At 45.9% G+C, this 16,791-nt stretch overlaps 1 protein-coding gene across 1 annotated transcript in view; it reads left to right on the top strand.

Moving 5' to 3' along the window:
* The window catches only part of GRIK4 (glutamate ionotropic receptor kainate type subunit 4), a 445,828-nt gene that overhangs the window by 418,802 nt on the left and 10,235 nt on the right, over nt 1-16,791 (top strand). Inside the window, exons 17-20 of the mRNA XM_084807214.1 lie at nt 1,293-1,466; nt 3,222-3,387; nt 13,749-13,974; nt 16,566-16,694. Of these exons, the coding sequence (XP_084663340.1) occupies nt 1,293-1,466; nt 3,222-3,387; nt 13,749-13,974; nt 16,566-16,694 (695 nt within the window). The remainder of the gene's footprint in view (nt 1-1,292; nt 1,467-3,221; nt 3,388-13,748; nt 13,975-16,565; nt 16,695-16,791) is intronic.

The raw sequence follows: 16,791 nt of genomic DNA on the forward strand, positions 1-16,791 counted from the left end.
GACGGATTTCTCAAGTCATTCCACCGGCCTAAACTTTTTAATAATGCTTTCCCTATTCACTTAAATTGTGAAGCTCCACAGGCACATTTTTTTTTGCACTCATGCAGCTTAGAAGGGAGAGGCCTTTGTAGTTGGGTAGTGGGGTGTTTTGCACTGGAGCTGATGTGGCCCGCAAGGAACAGTTGGATTATAAAAAGTCAAATGCCAGGTGGCTTTGTTTTGGTTTAAAAGCTCAATGAATGTGTGACTTTCTGCCTAGGCCTAACAACACCCAGTCTGAACCTTCTCCATAGCTACTGTAAGGCCCCCATTTCTCACCCATTCAGCCCCCTTTGATTCCAGCTGTAGGCTTCCGTATCCATTTTCATACATGCATCCCCAACATATGCATGTTCATTGTAAGTTCTGGAAAGAGCTCTGCTTTTTCAGGGTTTCTGACCATGGAAGAAGAGCCCCAGTGGAGGCTGGTGCCTCCAATTTTAGTGGGGCTGGGAGTCCATTCTAGGTTTCAGTCAGAACCAGCCAGAACTCTAAAGGACCTACCCAAGGTGTTTAACCCTATCCCCAAAATAGGTTCAGCATCTGGGATAGCTCCGTTAGAGTTCTGGCTGGTTCTGACAAATGCAGAATGGATCCATAGCCCCACTGAAATTGGAGCCACCAGCCTCCACTGGGTTGTATGCACAGAGGTCTTTTCAGAAATAGGGTCAGTCCATTGCTCCATCTGGCTCAATACTGGCAGCACTGACTGGCAGCAGCTCTCCTGGGTTTCAGGCAGCAGATTTTCCTAGCCTTACCTGGAGATGCTGGGAATCAAACCTGGGACCTTTACCACTGAGCTACAGCCCCTCCCTTACATTAGTACACGTAGATGAGGGACAGTGAGTGCCTGTGGCTACAATGCTGCCCCATCCATTCCTTGTATACACAACAGATGAAAGGGATACTCATAACAGCAGGTGCTTATATATCTGTTCCCCCAAATCTAAAGTTTGGTGCTGTCAGGGTGGAGCTTCTGGCAGCCGTCTGAAATGAGCCAGGAGCCAGGAACTAGGAGATGAACCAGGTGCTGGAGTCAGTTCCAAGTAGGAATCCGGTCCAAGGAGCAGGCCAGACGTCAGAGATGAGGACAAAGCACAAATCAAGACTGAAAAGAGAAGCCAAAGAAAACCAATTTTCAGCAAAATAACTGGGAAATTCTGCCTCCAGGTGGAGTTAAGTCTTTTGCTGCTTCCAGTTGCGCAGTGCTTTTACTCCAGTGTAATTGAATGTGTTGTGTTTCGATGCTGCAGATTGACGCCCTACGAATGGTACAGCCCCCACCCTTGTTCCCAAGGGAGATGCAATCTACTGGTCAATCAGTACTCTCTTGGCAACAGCCTCTGGTTTCCTGTGGGCGGATTCATGCAACAGGGGTCCACGATCGCTCCTCGGGCTTTATCCACACGCTGCGTCAGTGGAGTCTGGTAAGAAATCGCACAGGTCATCTTTCCTGTAGCATTGCCAATGGGAATGGCTTTCAATGAGCGCTTTGATAGCATGTCATAGAGTAGAAGATCTCCAAAGTGCTGGACACTGATACACCACTGGGACTCTGGATCCAGATGTTCCAGTGACCAATGCATTTGGAGAGGCCTTGTATATTCAGTTTACCTGAGACTAAGGGTGTTTCCAGCGCTACCAATCCAAAGGCATTGTGCAGCTATTCCAACATTTCCTCCTTAACTGTTTTATTTTTTTTTTGTGGTAAGAAAAAAGACAGAAGAAGCAGTAGGAAAACACAAGTGGAAGACTGCAACATCTGGAAACACCCCCCCCCCCATGAAATTCTGTGAATGTGGCAGGCAATTGCACAATAAACACCTCATCTGGAAGCACTCTAAGCAAATCCCTCTTCCAGAGTCCTTTGGGATTTTTTCCTTTCAAGTAGCACCATCCATTTTCAAAACTATAAACAAGGCTGCAAGTTCAAGAGGCTACTGGGGAATCTGGTGGTGAATTCGGTACAATGAGAATTTTCTGCTAGCCCTTTTGTTTGCAGATCAGGTCTTGAAAATGCATACACAGTGAAGGCTCTAAAACAAGAGAGTGCAGAGGGTTTCCTTCTGAGGAGATGAGGTTTTTCTGTTCTGAACAATTCTGTTTCTTAACTATTATGTCCTATCTCTCAGCTCTACTGAGTACCCTAATCTCTGTGCCCTTTCATCCTTCCATGCCCTTCAGTTGCTCGTCTTCTTGACCAACCAACCCCACACTCCAAAAAACACCTCTGAAATCTTTGCGGGAGGGGGGTTATACAAATAATGGTTTGGATTCAAAGATGCCACTCTGTGAGAAAGGAGGCCACCAGTGCAACCCCCCTCTTGTCCCCTGCCCACCAGTTTTAATGAGCATAGAAGGAGTAGGATTATGGAGAGGAAAATCAGCAGCCTCTGCCTGTGCAAGCTCATTTAGCAGAAACTTTGGGTCCAAAGCAACATAAATGTATTTATGCATAATTGTGATTTTAGAATGTGGATATCCTCAATGTGAAATTTATATTTTTGAGGTACAGAATATAGGCAGAGCTGATTGTAAACACACACACAAAAGGCTTACTGACCAGTCCCGCTCTGAATTGTCATTGAATCATCAGCCCCATAGAAAGGAAACTAAGACAAGCAGAAGGGGATGATGATGACGATGACAACTGCATTCATACCCTGCCTTTTTTCCTCTTGCAAGGAACCCAAGGTGGCTTACGTTATCCTCCTCCTCTCCATTTTATCCTCACAACAACAACCCTGTGGGGTAGGTTGGGCTGAGAGACAGTGACTAGCCCAAAGTCACCCAGTGAGCTTCCATGGTGGAGTGGGGACTAGAAGCCAGATCTCCCAGTCCAACACTCTCACCACTACATCATACTGGCTCTCAGGGATATGGTGGTCCCTTCAAGTATTCAACCTAGAAAGCTTCCATCAGTTCTACAGTGTGTGCAGCGCACCTTTCATTATGCCAAAATTGAGCAGAACTTGAAAAGAACTTGGCTTTTTCCCCTTAAACCAGCAACATTCCTTGATACTCCTGAGCTTTTTGCAGAATCTTTCTGCGGGAGCAGGCAACGTTCAGTATCTTTCAGAATCAGGTTGGTTGGTTTGTTTCAGGTGAAGGGGGAGTTAGCTCTGGAATGCAAGGCATGGACAATTTCCATTTGCCTCTTGCCTCCTTTTCCTTCCCCCAAGGTGGGCCTTCACCTTGATCATCATCTCCTCCTATACGGCTAACCTGGCAGCCTTTCTCACTGTGCAGCGCATGGATGTGCCCATTGAGTCAGTAGACGACCTTGCTGACCAGACAGCTATCGAGTATGGCACAATTCACGGAGGCTCTAGCATGACCTTCTTCCAGGTAAGCCTTTTGCTGTGTGGCTAATGGAGAAGGGAGGACCTCTTTCCATTTCTACATTTCCATTTCCTCTTTCTACAACAGATCCCCACCTGACTTGTGAAGGAACTTTTATCCTAGTCTGCATCTTAGGCAGTGTTTATGTGCTTAAACACTTCAATTTAACAAGCCCTCAATGCTCCTTATAACTCCTCTGTTGTCTCACTAGTAGCTGACTCAAATGTTCAGAAAATAAAACATTGGGTACAGTCCTCCCAGGAGGAGTCAGAAGTACAGGGGATTGTTTTAGTTCTGACATTGTTATGCTGCCCTTCCTCCATGAATGTCACTTGGCACATTTCATTGTTGAGTGGGGAACTGAACTTAGGTCTCCCAGTCCTAGTCCAATATTCTAAAAAGAAAGAGATGGTGGAGTGTTAGCAGCCATTGGCCTGGTTCACACATAACTCTAACCCATGATTTGGGTTGTTGAATTCTGGGTTGCTGTGACGTGTGATTGTGATTGTGCTAACAAAGCATGATTGTTAACCATGAACAACCCAGAGGACCCATGGTTTGTTGTTAGTTGTGAACTCTGGATTGTTTAAACCATGGGTTGTTTTGCCAAGCTAAAGAGGCAACAGGTCAAAGTGGTAAAAAAAAACAACACCCAACAACTAGTCATTCTACATACCAGTACTACTGTGCCGCAATGGCATTTGGGATACAGGGAGGGAGTGGGTGAAGGAGGAGGAAAACAAACAACCCATGTATTGAGAAAACAAACCACGGTTTGTTCAATCATCTGCCAGACAAATGCTGGGTAGGGCAATAAACCATGAAACAATAAACAGGTAGGGCCTGTTTCCCGCCTCCCAGCTGAGCAGAGCAGAGCAAGCTGCTCCAGCTGGCTCAGGGACTACAGAAGCAGGCAAGCTCCCAGAGAGCGAGCGAACAGGGGGAGCAAACAGGAGTTGGCCAGGGGAGTTGCAGTGGTTGAAGAGACAAAGGAGACAAAGGAGACAGAGGCTAAGAGGTAAGTGGGCTGCAGGAAGCCCAGGGGGCTGCCCTTTATCCTTCTGATTGGCTGTGAGCTCACCAGGAGCTTCTGAGAGCTCCAACTGAATTGGAGGGGTGTGGCCTGAGTACTCCCAGCAGCTGACTGGGCGGGAAGCTTCAGTCTGTTTCCCGCCTCCCAGCTGAGCAGAGCAGAGCAAGCTGCTCCAGCTGGTCCAGGGACTACAGAAGCAGGCAAGCTCCCAGAGAGCGAGCGACCAGAGCAAGTGGACAGGGGGAGCAAACAGGAGTTGGCCAGGGGAGTTCAGCAGGGGCGGTCGAGGGGGAGGCCCCTAACATTTTTTTATTATTATTATTATTTTTAACTAACTTTTTTCCATTTATTTGTCTTGTAACACACACTTTCACACCAGTGGGACTCTCTTTTAACCTCTACTGAGTAGAGGAGCAGGCACAGGCTAGTCTAGAACAATCACAAAGCTAGACACAAAAAGGGAAAAGAGGCTATGGAAGGACAAGACTCTCCAGTGGTGGTGACCTGCAAGGTGTGTGCAATGTTTGTTTTCTTGCCTGAGAACAACATGGCCCACACCTGCAACAAGTGCAAGTTGATCACGCTGCTGGAAGAAAAAGTAAGTGGACTGGAGTGGCGACTGTCGACCCTCCGGGGAATAAGAGAACACGAAGAGTTCTTGGACAGAATGGGGGAACTACAGCAGCAAAGGGAAGACCAGAAGCTTGAAGACCAACAGCAAGATGAGGCAGTGGGAAATGCTGAGGTGAAGAAAAATGGAGTAGAGGATACTCCTTGGAAAAGGGTGACAGTTAGGAGAAGAAGAACTAGACGCCACTCTGCACCAGTGGAAGCAGTGGAGCTGTGGAACAGATTCCAGGTACTTGTGGATAAGACTAGAGGACAGCCTGCAGAGGAAGAATCACAGGGGAACCTGCATGAGAGTGAGCAAGAGGCTGAAGGTCAGTCAAACAGAGGTGATGAAACCCAGGCCTACAAGAAGAAGAAGAAGAGAAGAGTGGTAGTAGTAGGAGACTCCTTGCTGCGTGGGATCGAGACCCAAGTATGTCGCGAAGACCCGTGGACTCACCAGGTATGTTGTCTCCCAGGAGGACAGATTAGAGACGTGACTGAAAGGTTGCCTGCACTCATAAAGCCCACTGACAGGTATCCCTTTCTTCTCATCCATGTGGGAACAAATGATACCGCCAAGCGGAGCTACGAAGAAATCACGTCAGACTTTGAAGCTTTGGGAAGGAAACTCAAGAACTTTGGGGCCCAGATAGTTTTCTCATCCATCCTTCCAGTAGTTAGAAGAGGGATAGAAAGGGAACAAAAAATACTCTGGGTGAATGACTGGCTACGAAGGTGGTGCCAACGAGATAGATTTGGATTCTGGGACCACGGGCTGTACTTCCTGGAAGATGGGCTGTTGGCTAGGGACAGGTTGCACCTCACAAAGGATGGGAAGAATTTGTTTGGCCACAGCATGAAGAACTTCATCAGGAGGGCTTTAAACTGAATCCTACGGGGAAGGGAGATGTAATGTTGGGGGTAACAATGGACGTAGGCGCATCTACTGCAACGGAGAGAACAGCTCTGATAGCGCCCAATAATAGTCTTCAGACACATGTAGGAAGAAAGCCAGACTATGAAGCACATGGTCTTCGATGTCTATATACTAATGCCCAGAGTATGGGAAACAAACAGAATGAACTTGAACTCTTAATACAAGAGGGAAATTATGACCTGATAGGTATAACTGAGACTTGGTGGGATGACTCTCATGACTGGAATACAGCAATTGAAGGATATAACTTTTTCAAAAAGAACAGGAGGAACAAAAAGGGAGGTGGGGTTGCACTGTATGTGAAAAATACATATCTCTGCACAGAAATACAGGAGGAGGAGCTTGGTAGCCCCATCGAGAGCATCTGGGTTGAAATAAATGGAGCAAAGAATAAAAGGAACCTGGTGGTCGGAGACTACTACTGGCCACCCAATCAAGGAGAAGACAAGGATGAAACTTTTGAAAAGCAAATAGCCAATGTTTTAAGGAAGCATGATGTAGTAGTAATGGGGGACTTCAATTTCCCCGATATTTGTTGGGAGACAAATTCTGCAAAACATGGCCCCTCCAGGAAATTCCTGACTTGTGTGGCGGATAACTTCCTCCTACAGAAAGTAGAGGAAGGAACTAGAGGATCGGCTATCCTTGACTTGATCCTAACCAACAGAGATGACTTAGTGGATAAAGTAGCAGTTACAGGAACTCTGGGGGAAAGCGACCATGTTGTACTTGAGTTCTTGGTTCTAAGGGAAGCAAAAGCCGAGTGTAGTCAAACGCGTACCCTGGATTTTAGGAAAGCTGATTTTAATAAACTCAGAACAATGATCAGTAAGGTCCCATGGCAAGCGACGATAATGAGAAAAGGAGTCCAATATGGGTGGGAGCTTTTAAAAAAGGAAATTCTCAAGGCACAATCACAAACAATTCCAACAAGAAGAAAAGGTGGAAGACAACAGAAGAAGCCAATGTGGCTTCACAAAAAGCTTAGGGATGACCTGAAAACAAAAAAGGACACATATAGGAAGTGGAAAGAAGGCCAAGTAACAAAGGAAGAGTACAGGCAGATAGCACAGAATTGCAGGGATGGTGTCAGGAAGGCTAAAGCTGAGAATGAGCTGAGGTTAGCAAGGGATGCTAAAAACAACAAAAAGTCTTTCTTCAGCTACGTGCATAGTAAAAGGCAGAGGAAAGAAATGGTGGTTCAGCTATTAAATAAGGATGGTAAAACGATAACAGATGACAAAGAAAAGGGAGAGGTGCTCAATTCCGACTTTGGCTCAGTCTTCTCCCAAAAGAGGGTCTATGACCCCCCTGGCAAAGGCAAAGTACAGGCTGAAGGGGCAGGATTGCAGCTTGAGATCGATAGGCATATGGTCAAGGAACACCTCATTACTTTGAATGAGTTCAAATCTCCAGGGCCAGATGAACTGCATCCTAGAGTAATAAAGGAACTGGCAGAAGAACTCTCAGAACCGCTGTCTATTCTCTTTGAGAAATCATGGAAGACGGGGGAAGTGCCAGATGACTGGAGGAGGGCTAACGTTGTCCCTATCTTCAAAAAGGGTAAAAAGGAGGAACCTGGGAACTACAGACCAGTCAGTCTGACATCAATCCCTGGGAAAATTCTGGAGCAGATGATAAAGGAATCCATCTGGAAGCACCTTGACAACAATGCCGTGATTACTCGAAGCCAACATGGATTTGTCAAAAACAAGTCCTGCCAGACAAATCTGATCTCATTTTTTGATCAAGTCACCTCCCTTGTAGACCGTGGGAATGCTGTAGACATCATATACCTCGACTTCAGCAAAGCTTTCGACGAAGTGCCCCATGATCTCCTGATGAGCAAACTAGCTCAAAGTGGCCTAGATGAAACAACGGTCCGGTGGATCCACAGTTGGCTACAGAATCGGACTCAAAGAGCGCTTATCAATGGGACCTTCTCAAACTGGGGAGAGGTAATGAGTGGGGTACCGCAGGGCTTAGTCCTGGGCCCAGTGCTCATCAACATTTTTATTAATGACTTGGAGGAGAAGGTGCAGGGAATGCTGATCAGATTTGCAGATGACACAAAATTGGGTGGGATAGCTAATACTTTGGAAGACAGAAGCAAAATTCAAAGTGATCTGGATAGACTGGAGGGCTGGGCAGAAAACAACAGAATGACATTTAATAGGGATAAATGCCAAGTTCTGCACCTAGGAAAAAGAAACCAAATGCACAGTTACAAGATGGGGGATACGTGGCTGAACCATACTACAAGCGAGAAGGATCTTGGAATTGTTGTCGATCACAAGCTGAATATGAGCCAACAATGTGATGTGGCTGCAAAAAAGGCAAATGCTCTTTTGGGCTGCATTAATAGCAGCATTGCTTCCAAATCCCGGGAAGTACTAGTTCTCCTCTACTCAGCACTGGTTAGGCCTCATCTGGAGTACTGTGTCCAGTTCTGGGCACCACACTTTAAGAAGGATGCAGACAAACTGGAGAGGGTTCAGAGGAGGGCAACAAAGATGATCAGGGGACTGGAAACAAAGCCCTATGAAGAGAGACTGAAAGAACTGGGCATGTTTAGCCTTGAGAAGAGAAGACTGAGGGGAGATATGATAGGGCTCTTCAAGTACTTGGAAGGTTGTCACAGGGAAGAAGGCCAGGATCTCTTCTTGATCATCCCAGAGTGCAGGACACGGAATAATGGGCTCAAGTTACAGGAAGCCAGATTCCGGCTGAACATCAGGAAAAACTTCCTGACTGTAAGAGCAATATGACAATGGAACCAATTACATGGGGAGGTGGTGGGCTCTCCCACACTGGTGGCCTTCAAGACAAGGCTGGACAGCCATTTGTCAGGGATGCTCTGACTTGGATTCCTGCATTGAGCAGGGGGTTGGACTCGATGGCCTTGTAGGCCCCTTCCAACCCTACTATTCTATGATTCTATGATTCTATGAGTTACTGTTATGTGTGAACCAAGCCATTGGGGCTGCTGGCATGTAATTCTAAGCCACCATAAGTTAATTTCCCCACAGGGCTTAGCAGAGCGCACTGGCCACCATTTTGAATATGCAGGTGGCAGTGCACTCATAGCTTGCCGTGTCATGACAACACAGCGCCATGGGTGGTTTGAGGGGATAGACAATCCTCAAATAGCCCATAGCTTGTTTTAGGGTTATCTGAAGGGTTGTCTACCCCCTCAAACAACCCATGATGCCAGGTTCACACAACACAGTAAATCACGGCAACTTGGTGCTCAACGAGATCCTTTCTGGCAATACGATCCATCTTCCAAAGGGGAGGCTGCCCTCTCTATGGAGAAGCAAGTGGCCATTAATGAGTTAATCTCTTTGCAGTACTTCGATAGTATACAGTTGAGAGTAGGGCTTATTTATTAAAAGACCAAGTTCCAGAATGGGGAGAGAGCTTTTCTCATTTTGTTTTCAGCTGAGCTGAAGCCATTCAGTATTTGCAATTTAGGTTCAGAAAGGGTTGTTTCAACAAAATGGTTTAAGCTACGATGCTCAAGCCAAGTTTTTAAAATCATCTCTATTTTTAGCTGTTCAGCTATTTATTTCTTTGAATTTTTGTTGCTGCTTTTAAAGTAACGCTTTTAAAATGTGTTTTATTGTTTTTTATCATTGGTTGTATTGTTTTTGCTTTTATTGTGCATGACTCTGTGTTGAAATGGTATTTTGTTTTGTTGTTTAATTGTATGTTTGAAAGTTTGTTTGCAAGATTGATATATTCTAACATATCCTTTCTCCTAAAGGCTATGGTAAGTAGGTGGGATGGGGGAGTTCGAATGTTCAGATTTTAAATGGTGTATCTTGATTGGCTATTCCTTTTCCAGTTGGAGGAGCGAGGGAATAAGGCACCTGGTTTTCTTTAGAGGGTGAGACAGAGATTGGCTTTCTGAGGGGTAGGATTAGGGCACTGGGCTCTAGCTTAGGGGGTGGTTAGATACCCCTGGGAGGTGGAAGGAGGTACCTTTTTTTTAAAGCCTTATTATTAGAAGGGGTAGAGTAGGTAAGGAATTAATAAAAACTTGAAACAATAATTTTACCACATAAAACTCAAACTGCATTGACACATCTTATATCTTGTAAAGAAAGTTTCATTTTTATTTGTTCTTTCAAACCACACCATTCTCGGTCTCGTTTATTACCAGAGGAGGGGTTGGATGAAGCTGTGGAAGAAATGGGCCGTGGTCTGTGAGTTTACACCCACTCACACGCACAAAAATTGAGGGTTCTCTCCTCAGGAGGAGGAGGGTGGTAGCAGCATCCTAATAAAGGTTTATAAAAAGGTTTTCTAAAAAAAAAAGGAGAAAAACAGAACAGTATCGGTTGCTGACGTTATAGTTCATGTATTCCTTCTACACACATCACTCTAAGGGAGTATCTCAAGGAAGAGGTTGAAGGAATATGGAAGTACTGAAATTCTGGAACTAGAATTTGTACTTGGTTTTGTTAAAAGTATTTATGCGGAGTAGTGATGATATAATAATCACAGGTGGGAAAAGGGTAATATGTCACAGTTGCCCTGAGAGCTTCAGCTATAGGGCAACTCAAAAATTGAAATAATAATTGTTTAAAGACTGAGAACAGGTAGAGAGTGGGAAGAGGGTGGAAATTAAGAGTGTTCTCTCTTGAAGACACACCAAAACTCGAGGTAGCCATGTTGGCCCCAAAACCACAGTAGGGTAATCCTTTTTTTAGGATCAACTTGAATGTCACAAGAATTTTCCCTACTTCATGACATTTTAGTTGGTCCTAATAAAGGTATTACCCTTTTTTTCTAGTGCCATGGATTAGCTCTGGAACATATGAAACTCTAGTACTTTGGAGATCACCTCTGAGCATGTGGAGAATTATTTCCCCTCAAGGTATAATGAACCACTCTAAGCAGCCACCAAACACCTGGGGTTTATTTATTTATTATTATTATATATTGCATTTATACCCCGCCTTTTTTCCTCTTGCAAGGAACCCAAGGCGGCTTACATTATCCTCCTCCTCTCCATTTTATCCTCACAACAACAACCCTGTGAGGTAGGTTGGGCTGAGAGTCTGTGACTGGCCCAAAGTCACCCAGTGAGCTTCCATGGCCGAGTGGGGACTAGAACCTGGATCTCCCAGCTCCCAGTCCGTCACTCTCACCACTACACTACACTGGCTCAGTCTACACTGGTTGACTAATAGGGCTTTGAGATCAGGTGCTGTGACTTCTAGGTGGGCTTGAGGCTTGGCCACTTGTACCTGAGAAACTACAGCACTGTTTCTTTGATTTTTGCTTCATTCCCAGGTTCTTACTGATTTAGGGTTGGGTCTAAAATTTCCATGTATCCATTTCTAAGCCCAGTTTAAAGTTGCCAGTATTGACCTTTAAGATCTTTAATAGGCTGGGACCAGGTTACCTAAAGCAGCGGTCCCCAACCTTTTTTGCACCAGGGACCGGTCTTGTGGAAGACAATTTTTCAATGGACCGGGGCAGTGGGTTCTGCGGGCGGACTTCCGGCCGCTGGGACGCAAATGGCATTGGTGTAGCAGATGCCATTTGCGTCCCTGCTCTTTGCAGTAATAGGCTACGTAAAGATTTACGTAGCCTATTACTTGAAGAACAGGGATGCAAATGGCGTCCGCTACGCTGACGTCATTTGCGTCCCAGCGGCCGGAAGTCCGCCAGCAGCCGGAGCTGGCCGGCAGCTCCGCAGACTTGCCGCGGAGCAGAGCCGGCCAGAGCCAGCAAGGATTCCGGGGGGAGGGACGGATTGCCCCCCCCCGTGAACCCCCGCGGACCAAGGTAAGGGGTTTCGCACACCCCTACTGCGGCCTGGTTCCTAACAGGCCACGGACCAGTACCAGTCTGCGGCCCGGGGGTTGGGGACCCCTGACCTAAAGGACCACCTTCACCATATGAACCTGCCCGAGACCTTCAGTTGGCTTCAGAGATCCTGCTCTTGGCTTGCCTCCACTGGCATTCTGATTGGTGGGTACCAGGTGCAGGACCTTTGAGGTAATGCCTCCCCGGGGCGAATTCCCTCCCTGGGGACATCCAGCAGTCCCCTTCTCTTCATGACTTTAGATGGGCTGTCAAATCTTTTAAAAGTTTATTTAAACAAATGCTTGAACTGTAAGGTCACCCCCTTTCCTGCCTTTATTATTCTTTTGCTGCCTTTAGCATCAGTTGTAGTGACGGTAATATTGTACCTTTAACAAACTCTTGTTTGTAAAGAGTTTAACAACTTCTGGTTTGTGAACTGAATAGATACACACATACATATTTGAGACTAAGGAGGCACGTCCCCCCAAGTAGAATTCATAGTGATCAATTGCGAGATGTGGTGGGGAGAGGCTCCTTCTCTTTTAATTTATAGCTCTAGTCTTATTCAAGTATTCTTTGCATTGTACAAGGTTCAACACTTCAACTGGGTCCGGATGACACGTTAAGCCACAATGGTTTATTTTTCTGAATTAGCCATGATGGTTTAGCATTTCGTCTGCATTGTTTTTCCCAACCACGGTGGTTTATTTAGCCAAAATAAGCCACCCTGGTAAGCCACGGTCTGCGGTGAGGTTTATTTCAGCCACTGTGGCTTATTGTGTCATCTGGCAGTCCAGCGTGGTTTAAGCACATTGCCTACAGAGTCACCTGGCAAGAGTGGTCAAAAGCGCTGCTCTGCTCCTCTCCAGTGATCTTGGTTTCTGAGATCTGCCTAGCAATTAATTGTGCTGCAACTTGACTATGCCTTCCTCCCCCTCAGTCCTCCAGAGATGTGCTCTGAAAGCTTTCAAAGGCCCCTTTGCCTGCGTGCCTCCCCAAGACTTTCACATGCAGTCGTATTCCCATGTTTCCCATGGAGAGGCACAGTCGCACGGGGTTTTAGTTGTGCATCGCCTGCCTTCCCATGGGGGGAGGCTGTGTATGAAATGTTGTCCCATTCCTCCAAACTTTCAAGGGTTTAGATCCCCCACCCCCTTTTTGGTGTATGCAGCCGGAGAGAAGGGAAAGGTGTGGAAATCTGGTTTGGAAAGCGTGGCGGCGGCACAAGGGACGGTGGGATATGATTTCCACTACAAAGGAAGCTGGGATACCATCCTGGCTGAGAGGTCTGTAGAGGGAGGAAGGGTAAGCGGGGGGGGGGGGGAATAAACCACGCTGCGTAGCTTAATTGTCCAATCGTGTGAGGGATCACAGTGTAAGGATTTTCTTGGCCCTTGCAATTTACATTTGTGCACAAAAGGGGGGTCATTAAAGCTAATGTGCAATGGGGCAATCAGAGGAGTAAAACCCATTGTATTAGAAGCTTCCTAGATGCTGATAAGAGCTGTTTTGATAACCTTCCTACCTTATCAACTGTGTCTTCCTTATAAGGAAATGGGGTACAAAGTAAGGGGTCATAGATAAGAACACGTTGTGGTTTGGGATTCCCCTGTCTGGAAATAAAGGGAAGAAAAAAGGAGCTGTTGACCACATAAAAGGAGAACTTAGCAGAACTTTTGTAGTAAACAAGAGGTAGGAAGAAATATTTGGGATGTATAGGATGACATGGACCAACTGTTGTAAAGATTTTGGAATATGTGTTTGAGGGGACACTTTTTTAAAAAAATAAGCTACTGTGAGTAGCTTATAAACCACCATGGCTTAAAGTGACATGCAAACCTGCCCTTCCTGTAGTATGGATCAGCCCCCAAAGGCCAAGGGCAAGAGGTATTGAGAGTAACTCATTCCACTGAGTCCAAACCAGGATTCCCGTTGCATCTTGGATTCCCTTTGCTCTTTTTGCAGAATTCTCGGTACCAGACATACCAGCGAATGTGGAATTACATGTACTCCAAGCAGCCGAGCGTCTTTGTCAAGAGCACGGAGGAAGGGATTGCGCGGGTGCTCAACTCGAACTATGCCTTCCTGCTGGAGTCCACCATGAACGAGTATTACCGCCAGCGCAATTGCAACTTCACGCAGGTCGGCGGCCTTCTGGACACCAAGGGCTACGGGATTGGCATGCCAGTCGGTAGGCAGTGAAGCAACGTTCTAGCTATTCTGAGCTGTCTGCAGAGGATTGGGGCATTAATAGGCTCAAAGAGTTTCAGAACAGATGCCAGATGAATTTTGCAGTCTCCTGGGCTTCAGAGGGACAATTGGCTGATGAACAGTTTAAATATATTTAATTGACACTACTTTTTTGTATTTAATTTACTCTTTATTCAAATTTGATTCAGTCTGTACAGGGGGGGATGGGGGGATATAGAGTTTGACTGATTTTTAAGTGGGTCCCACTGATCACATTGTAATGATGCCTGCCTGATAGCTTTTAGGTGACTGCTCCGTGTTTTTCCAAGGTGAACTGTAAAAGGACAAAGTGTGATAATAGCTAACAGGTGAGGTGGAAATGTTCCTGCTCTGATTCAGTTACACCTGATAAGGAGTAGTTCCTCTTGTCTACATCTCAGTATTGCCCATTCAAGGCCATTGTGGAATTTGCAATCAAAAGTTGAAAGGCTCTGCTAAGATTAAAGCATGAGGGGGAGCCGAAGAGAAGGCGACGATTCCTAACAGCCTTTGGAAAGACTTGGACAAATAGTCTGAGATATTATTTGGAAGTGTTATAAGTTTGTTATACGATGAGCAGAATTCCATCTCATAATAGCTGTATGGATTGTAATTCAGTGGTACAGCACATGCTTTGTGTGCAAAAGGTCCCAGGTTCCATCCACAGCATCTCCAGCTAGGCCTGGGAAAGACTCAGCTGAAATCCTAGAGGGCCACTATCAGTCACTGCAGATATTCTGAGCTAGCGGGACTCCTAATCTGACTATAAGGCAGCTTCTTGTGTTCCCATTCCCATACAGGGGGATCCTGTTTCCTTAAGAGCTTTGTATCAAGGAGAGGGTTAGTGTATCTGTCTTTACTTTGCTATGGGGCTGAAATGGTACAGCCATTTTCTCCTGACAGCTGCATTATGTAACCCCATCACTCTTACAAGTCCATGCTGGAGGATGTTGGACCTGCTGAGCCCTAACTAGCTACTACGGTGCCATCACCCATGTGTTAGAATGTGGATTGCCACAGAACAGGTATAGAAGAGGAGGAGTGGAGCAGGCAATTCCATGCAGAGTAGGGGTGGGCAGGAAGGGACACTGATCTCTTCCCCAGATTATGTCCCCTCCCCAGCTACGTTTCTCCATCGGGGTATTAATCCCTTGGGAAAGGGCCACAGCGCAGTGGTAGAGCACCTGCTTTGCATGCAGAAGGTCCCAGATTCAGTTCCAGGCATCTCAAATTAGGGCCGAGAAAGATTCCTGTCCAAAATCCTGGAGAGCTCCCGACAGTCAGGGTATCTCTACACGAGCAATTTATTGCACGCTAGTGATTGGTCACTCACGGAAGTTTGCAGGTCCTTTACACAGCGTTGTCAACCTCCAGGAGTCTCCCGTGCTTTTCCCCATGCGTTTATCCTGCTTTCAGAAAGATTGGAGATAACTGGAATATTTTTTTAAAACCGCGGGGTATTGGCAGTGTGAAATGGCAGTATAGAGCTATGGTATTGCTAAGAAAAGACTTTCCTCGATTCAAACCATGTGTCTGCCATGTAAATGCACATTTCTTGATAGGTGGGGTGGGAGAAGAGGGTAAAATGCCTCCCTGCAATGAAAGAAGACAGATCTGATCCCCCACCACACCAAGCTCAGAATCAGTGTCCTCTGTTGATTCAGAGCACCCCATTATGTCCAATGGGAGCTACTCCCAAGTAAGTGTGCTGAGGGTTGCAGACTTACAGAACAACGTTATGTCTACTCAGAAGTAAGTTGTAGCTTTCCTGGGGGCTGTGAGGAAACAGTACAGCACAAGTTAAGCAAGGAAAACAAGACTTCCCCCCACACACACACACACTCCTTTGCACACATGCCAGGGAGGGAGAGGGGCACTCCCTCGATTCAAACCATGTGTCTGCCATGAAAAGAAACCGCTCCTAATCCTGCAAAGAAACCGAAAGCAGAACGCCCCAGTGAGGATGCGGGTTTGGGGGCAGGGTTGCTAATGTGGAGACACCGTCAGTGTAGAAGTCTGACCTGTTATAAGACAGTTTCCTGTTCCTATTTTGGAGCCCAGCCAAGAGAAAAGCATCTGCGGAGAAAGATTGCTTCCCTACTTTAGAAGGAAGATGACAATGAGTAAATATCTGTTCCTCTCTATAATTTGAGTGGCTGTTAGGCTTCACTACTAAAATTAAGTAGGATTTTCAAGGAGACAAAAATGTACAGGAGCAGAAGTATCTTAGTTCAGCAATTTAAGTCACTGCATTATCAGATATTGCATCCACAGAGTTTTAGAACAATAACCTCTCACGCTGTTGTTTCAAACACTGGGGAAATCCAATAAATCAATTTCAAACACCTGATTAACTCACATTTGAGGTTTTCTGAAATGTTTTTAAAAAGCTGAAATCTATGTAGATGGGAAAGTTAAGGGATACCTTTACAAGTCTCTACAGTAAATTATGCATTTCACCAAAAACAAAACACCACCCCACTCGAGATACAGCTAAAAAGAAAGAGATACAATATCTGCTCCACCTCTGAAATATTCCTCTCGGCTTTGCAGGTTCTCTTTTCCGTGACGAGTTTGACTTGGCCATTCTCCAGCTGCAGGAGAACAACCGTCTGGAAATCTTGAAGCGAAAGTGGTGGGAAGGAGGACAGTGCCCCAAAGAAGAGGACCATAGAGCCAAAGGTAAAACTCAAGGCTTTTCCCCTCCCTTCCTCCGCTGTTTGTCTGATAACAAAGATCTACAGCAATGAGGCTGTTACCTTGGAGAACGACACAGGTT

Source organism: Heloderma suspectum, chromosome 6 (genome assembly GCF_057233095.1).
Source record: "Heloderma suspectum isolate Gila_16-S chromosome 6, 16-S_ref, whole genome shotgun sequence".
Taxonomy (NCBI): domain Eukaryota; kingdom Metazoa; phylum Chordata; class Lepidosauria; order Squamata; family Helodermatidae; genus Heloderma; species Heloderma suspectum.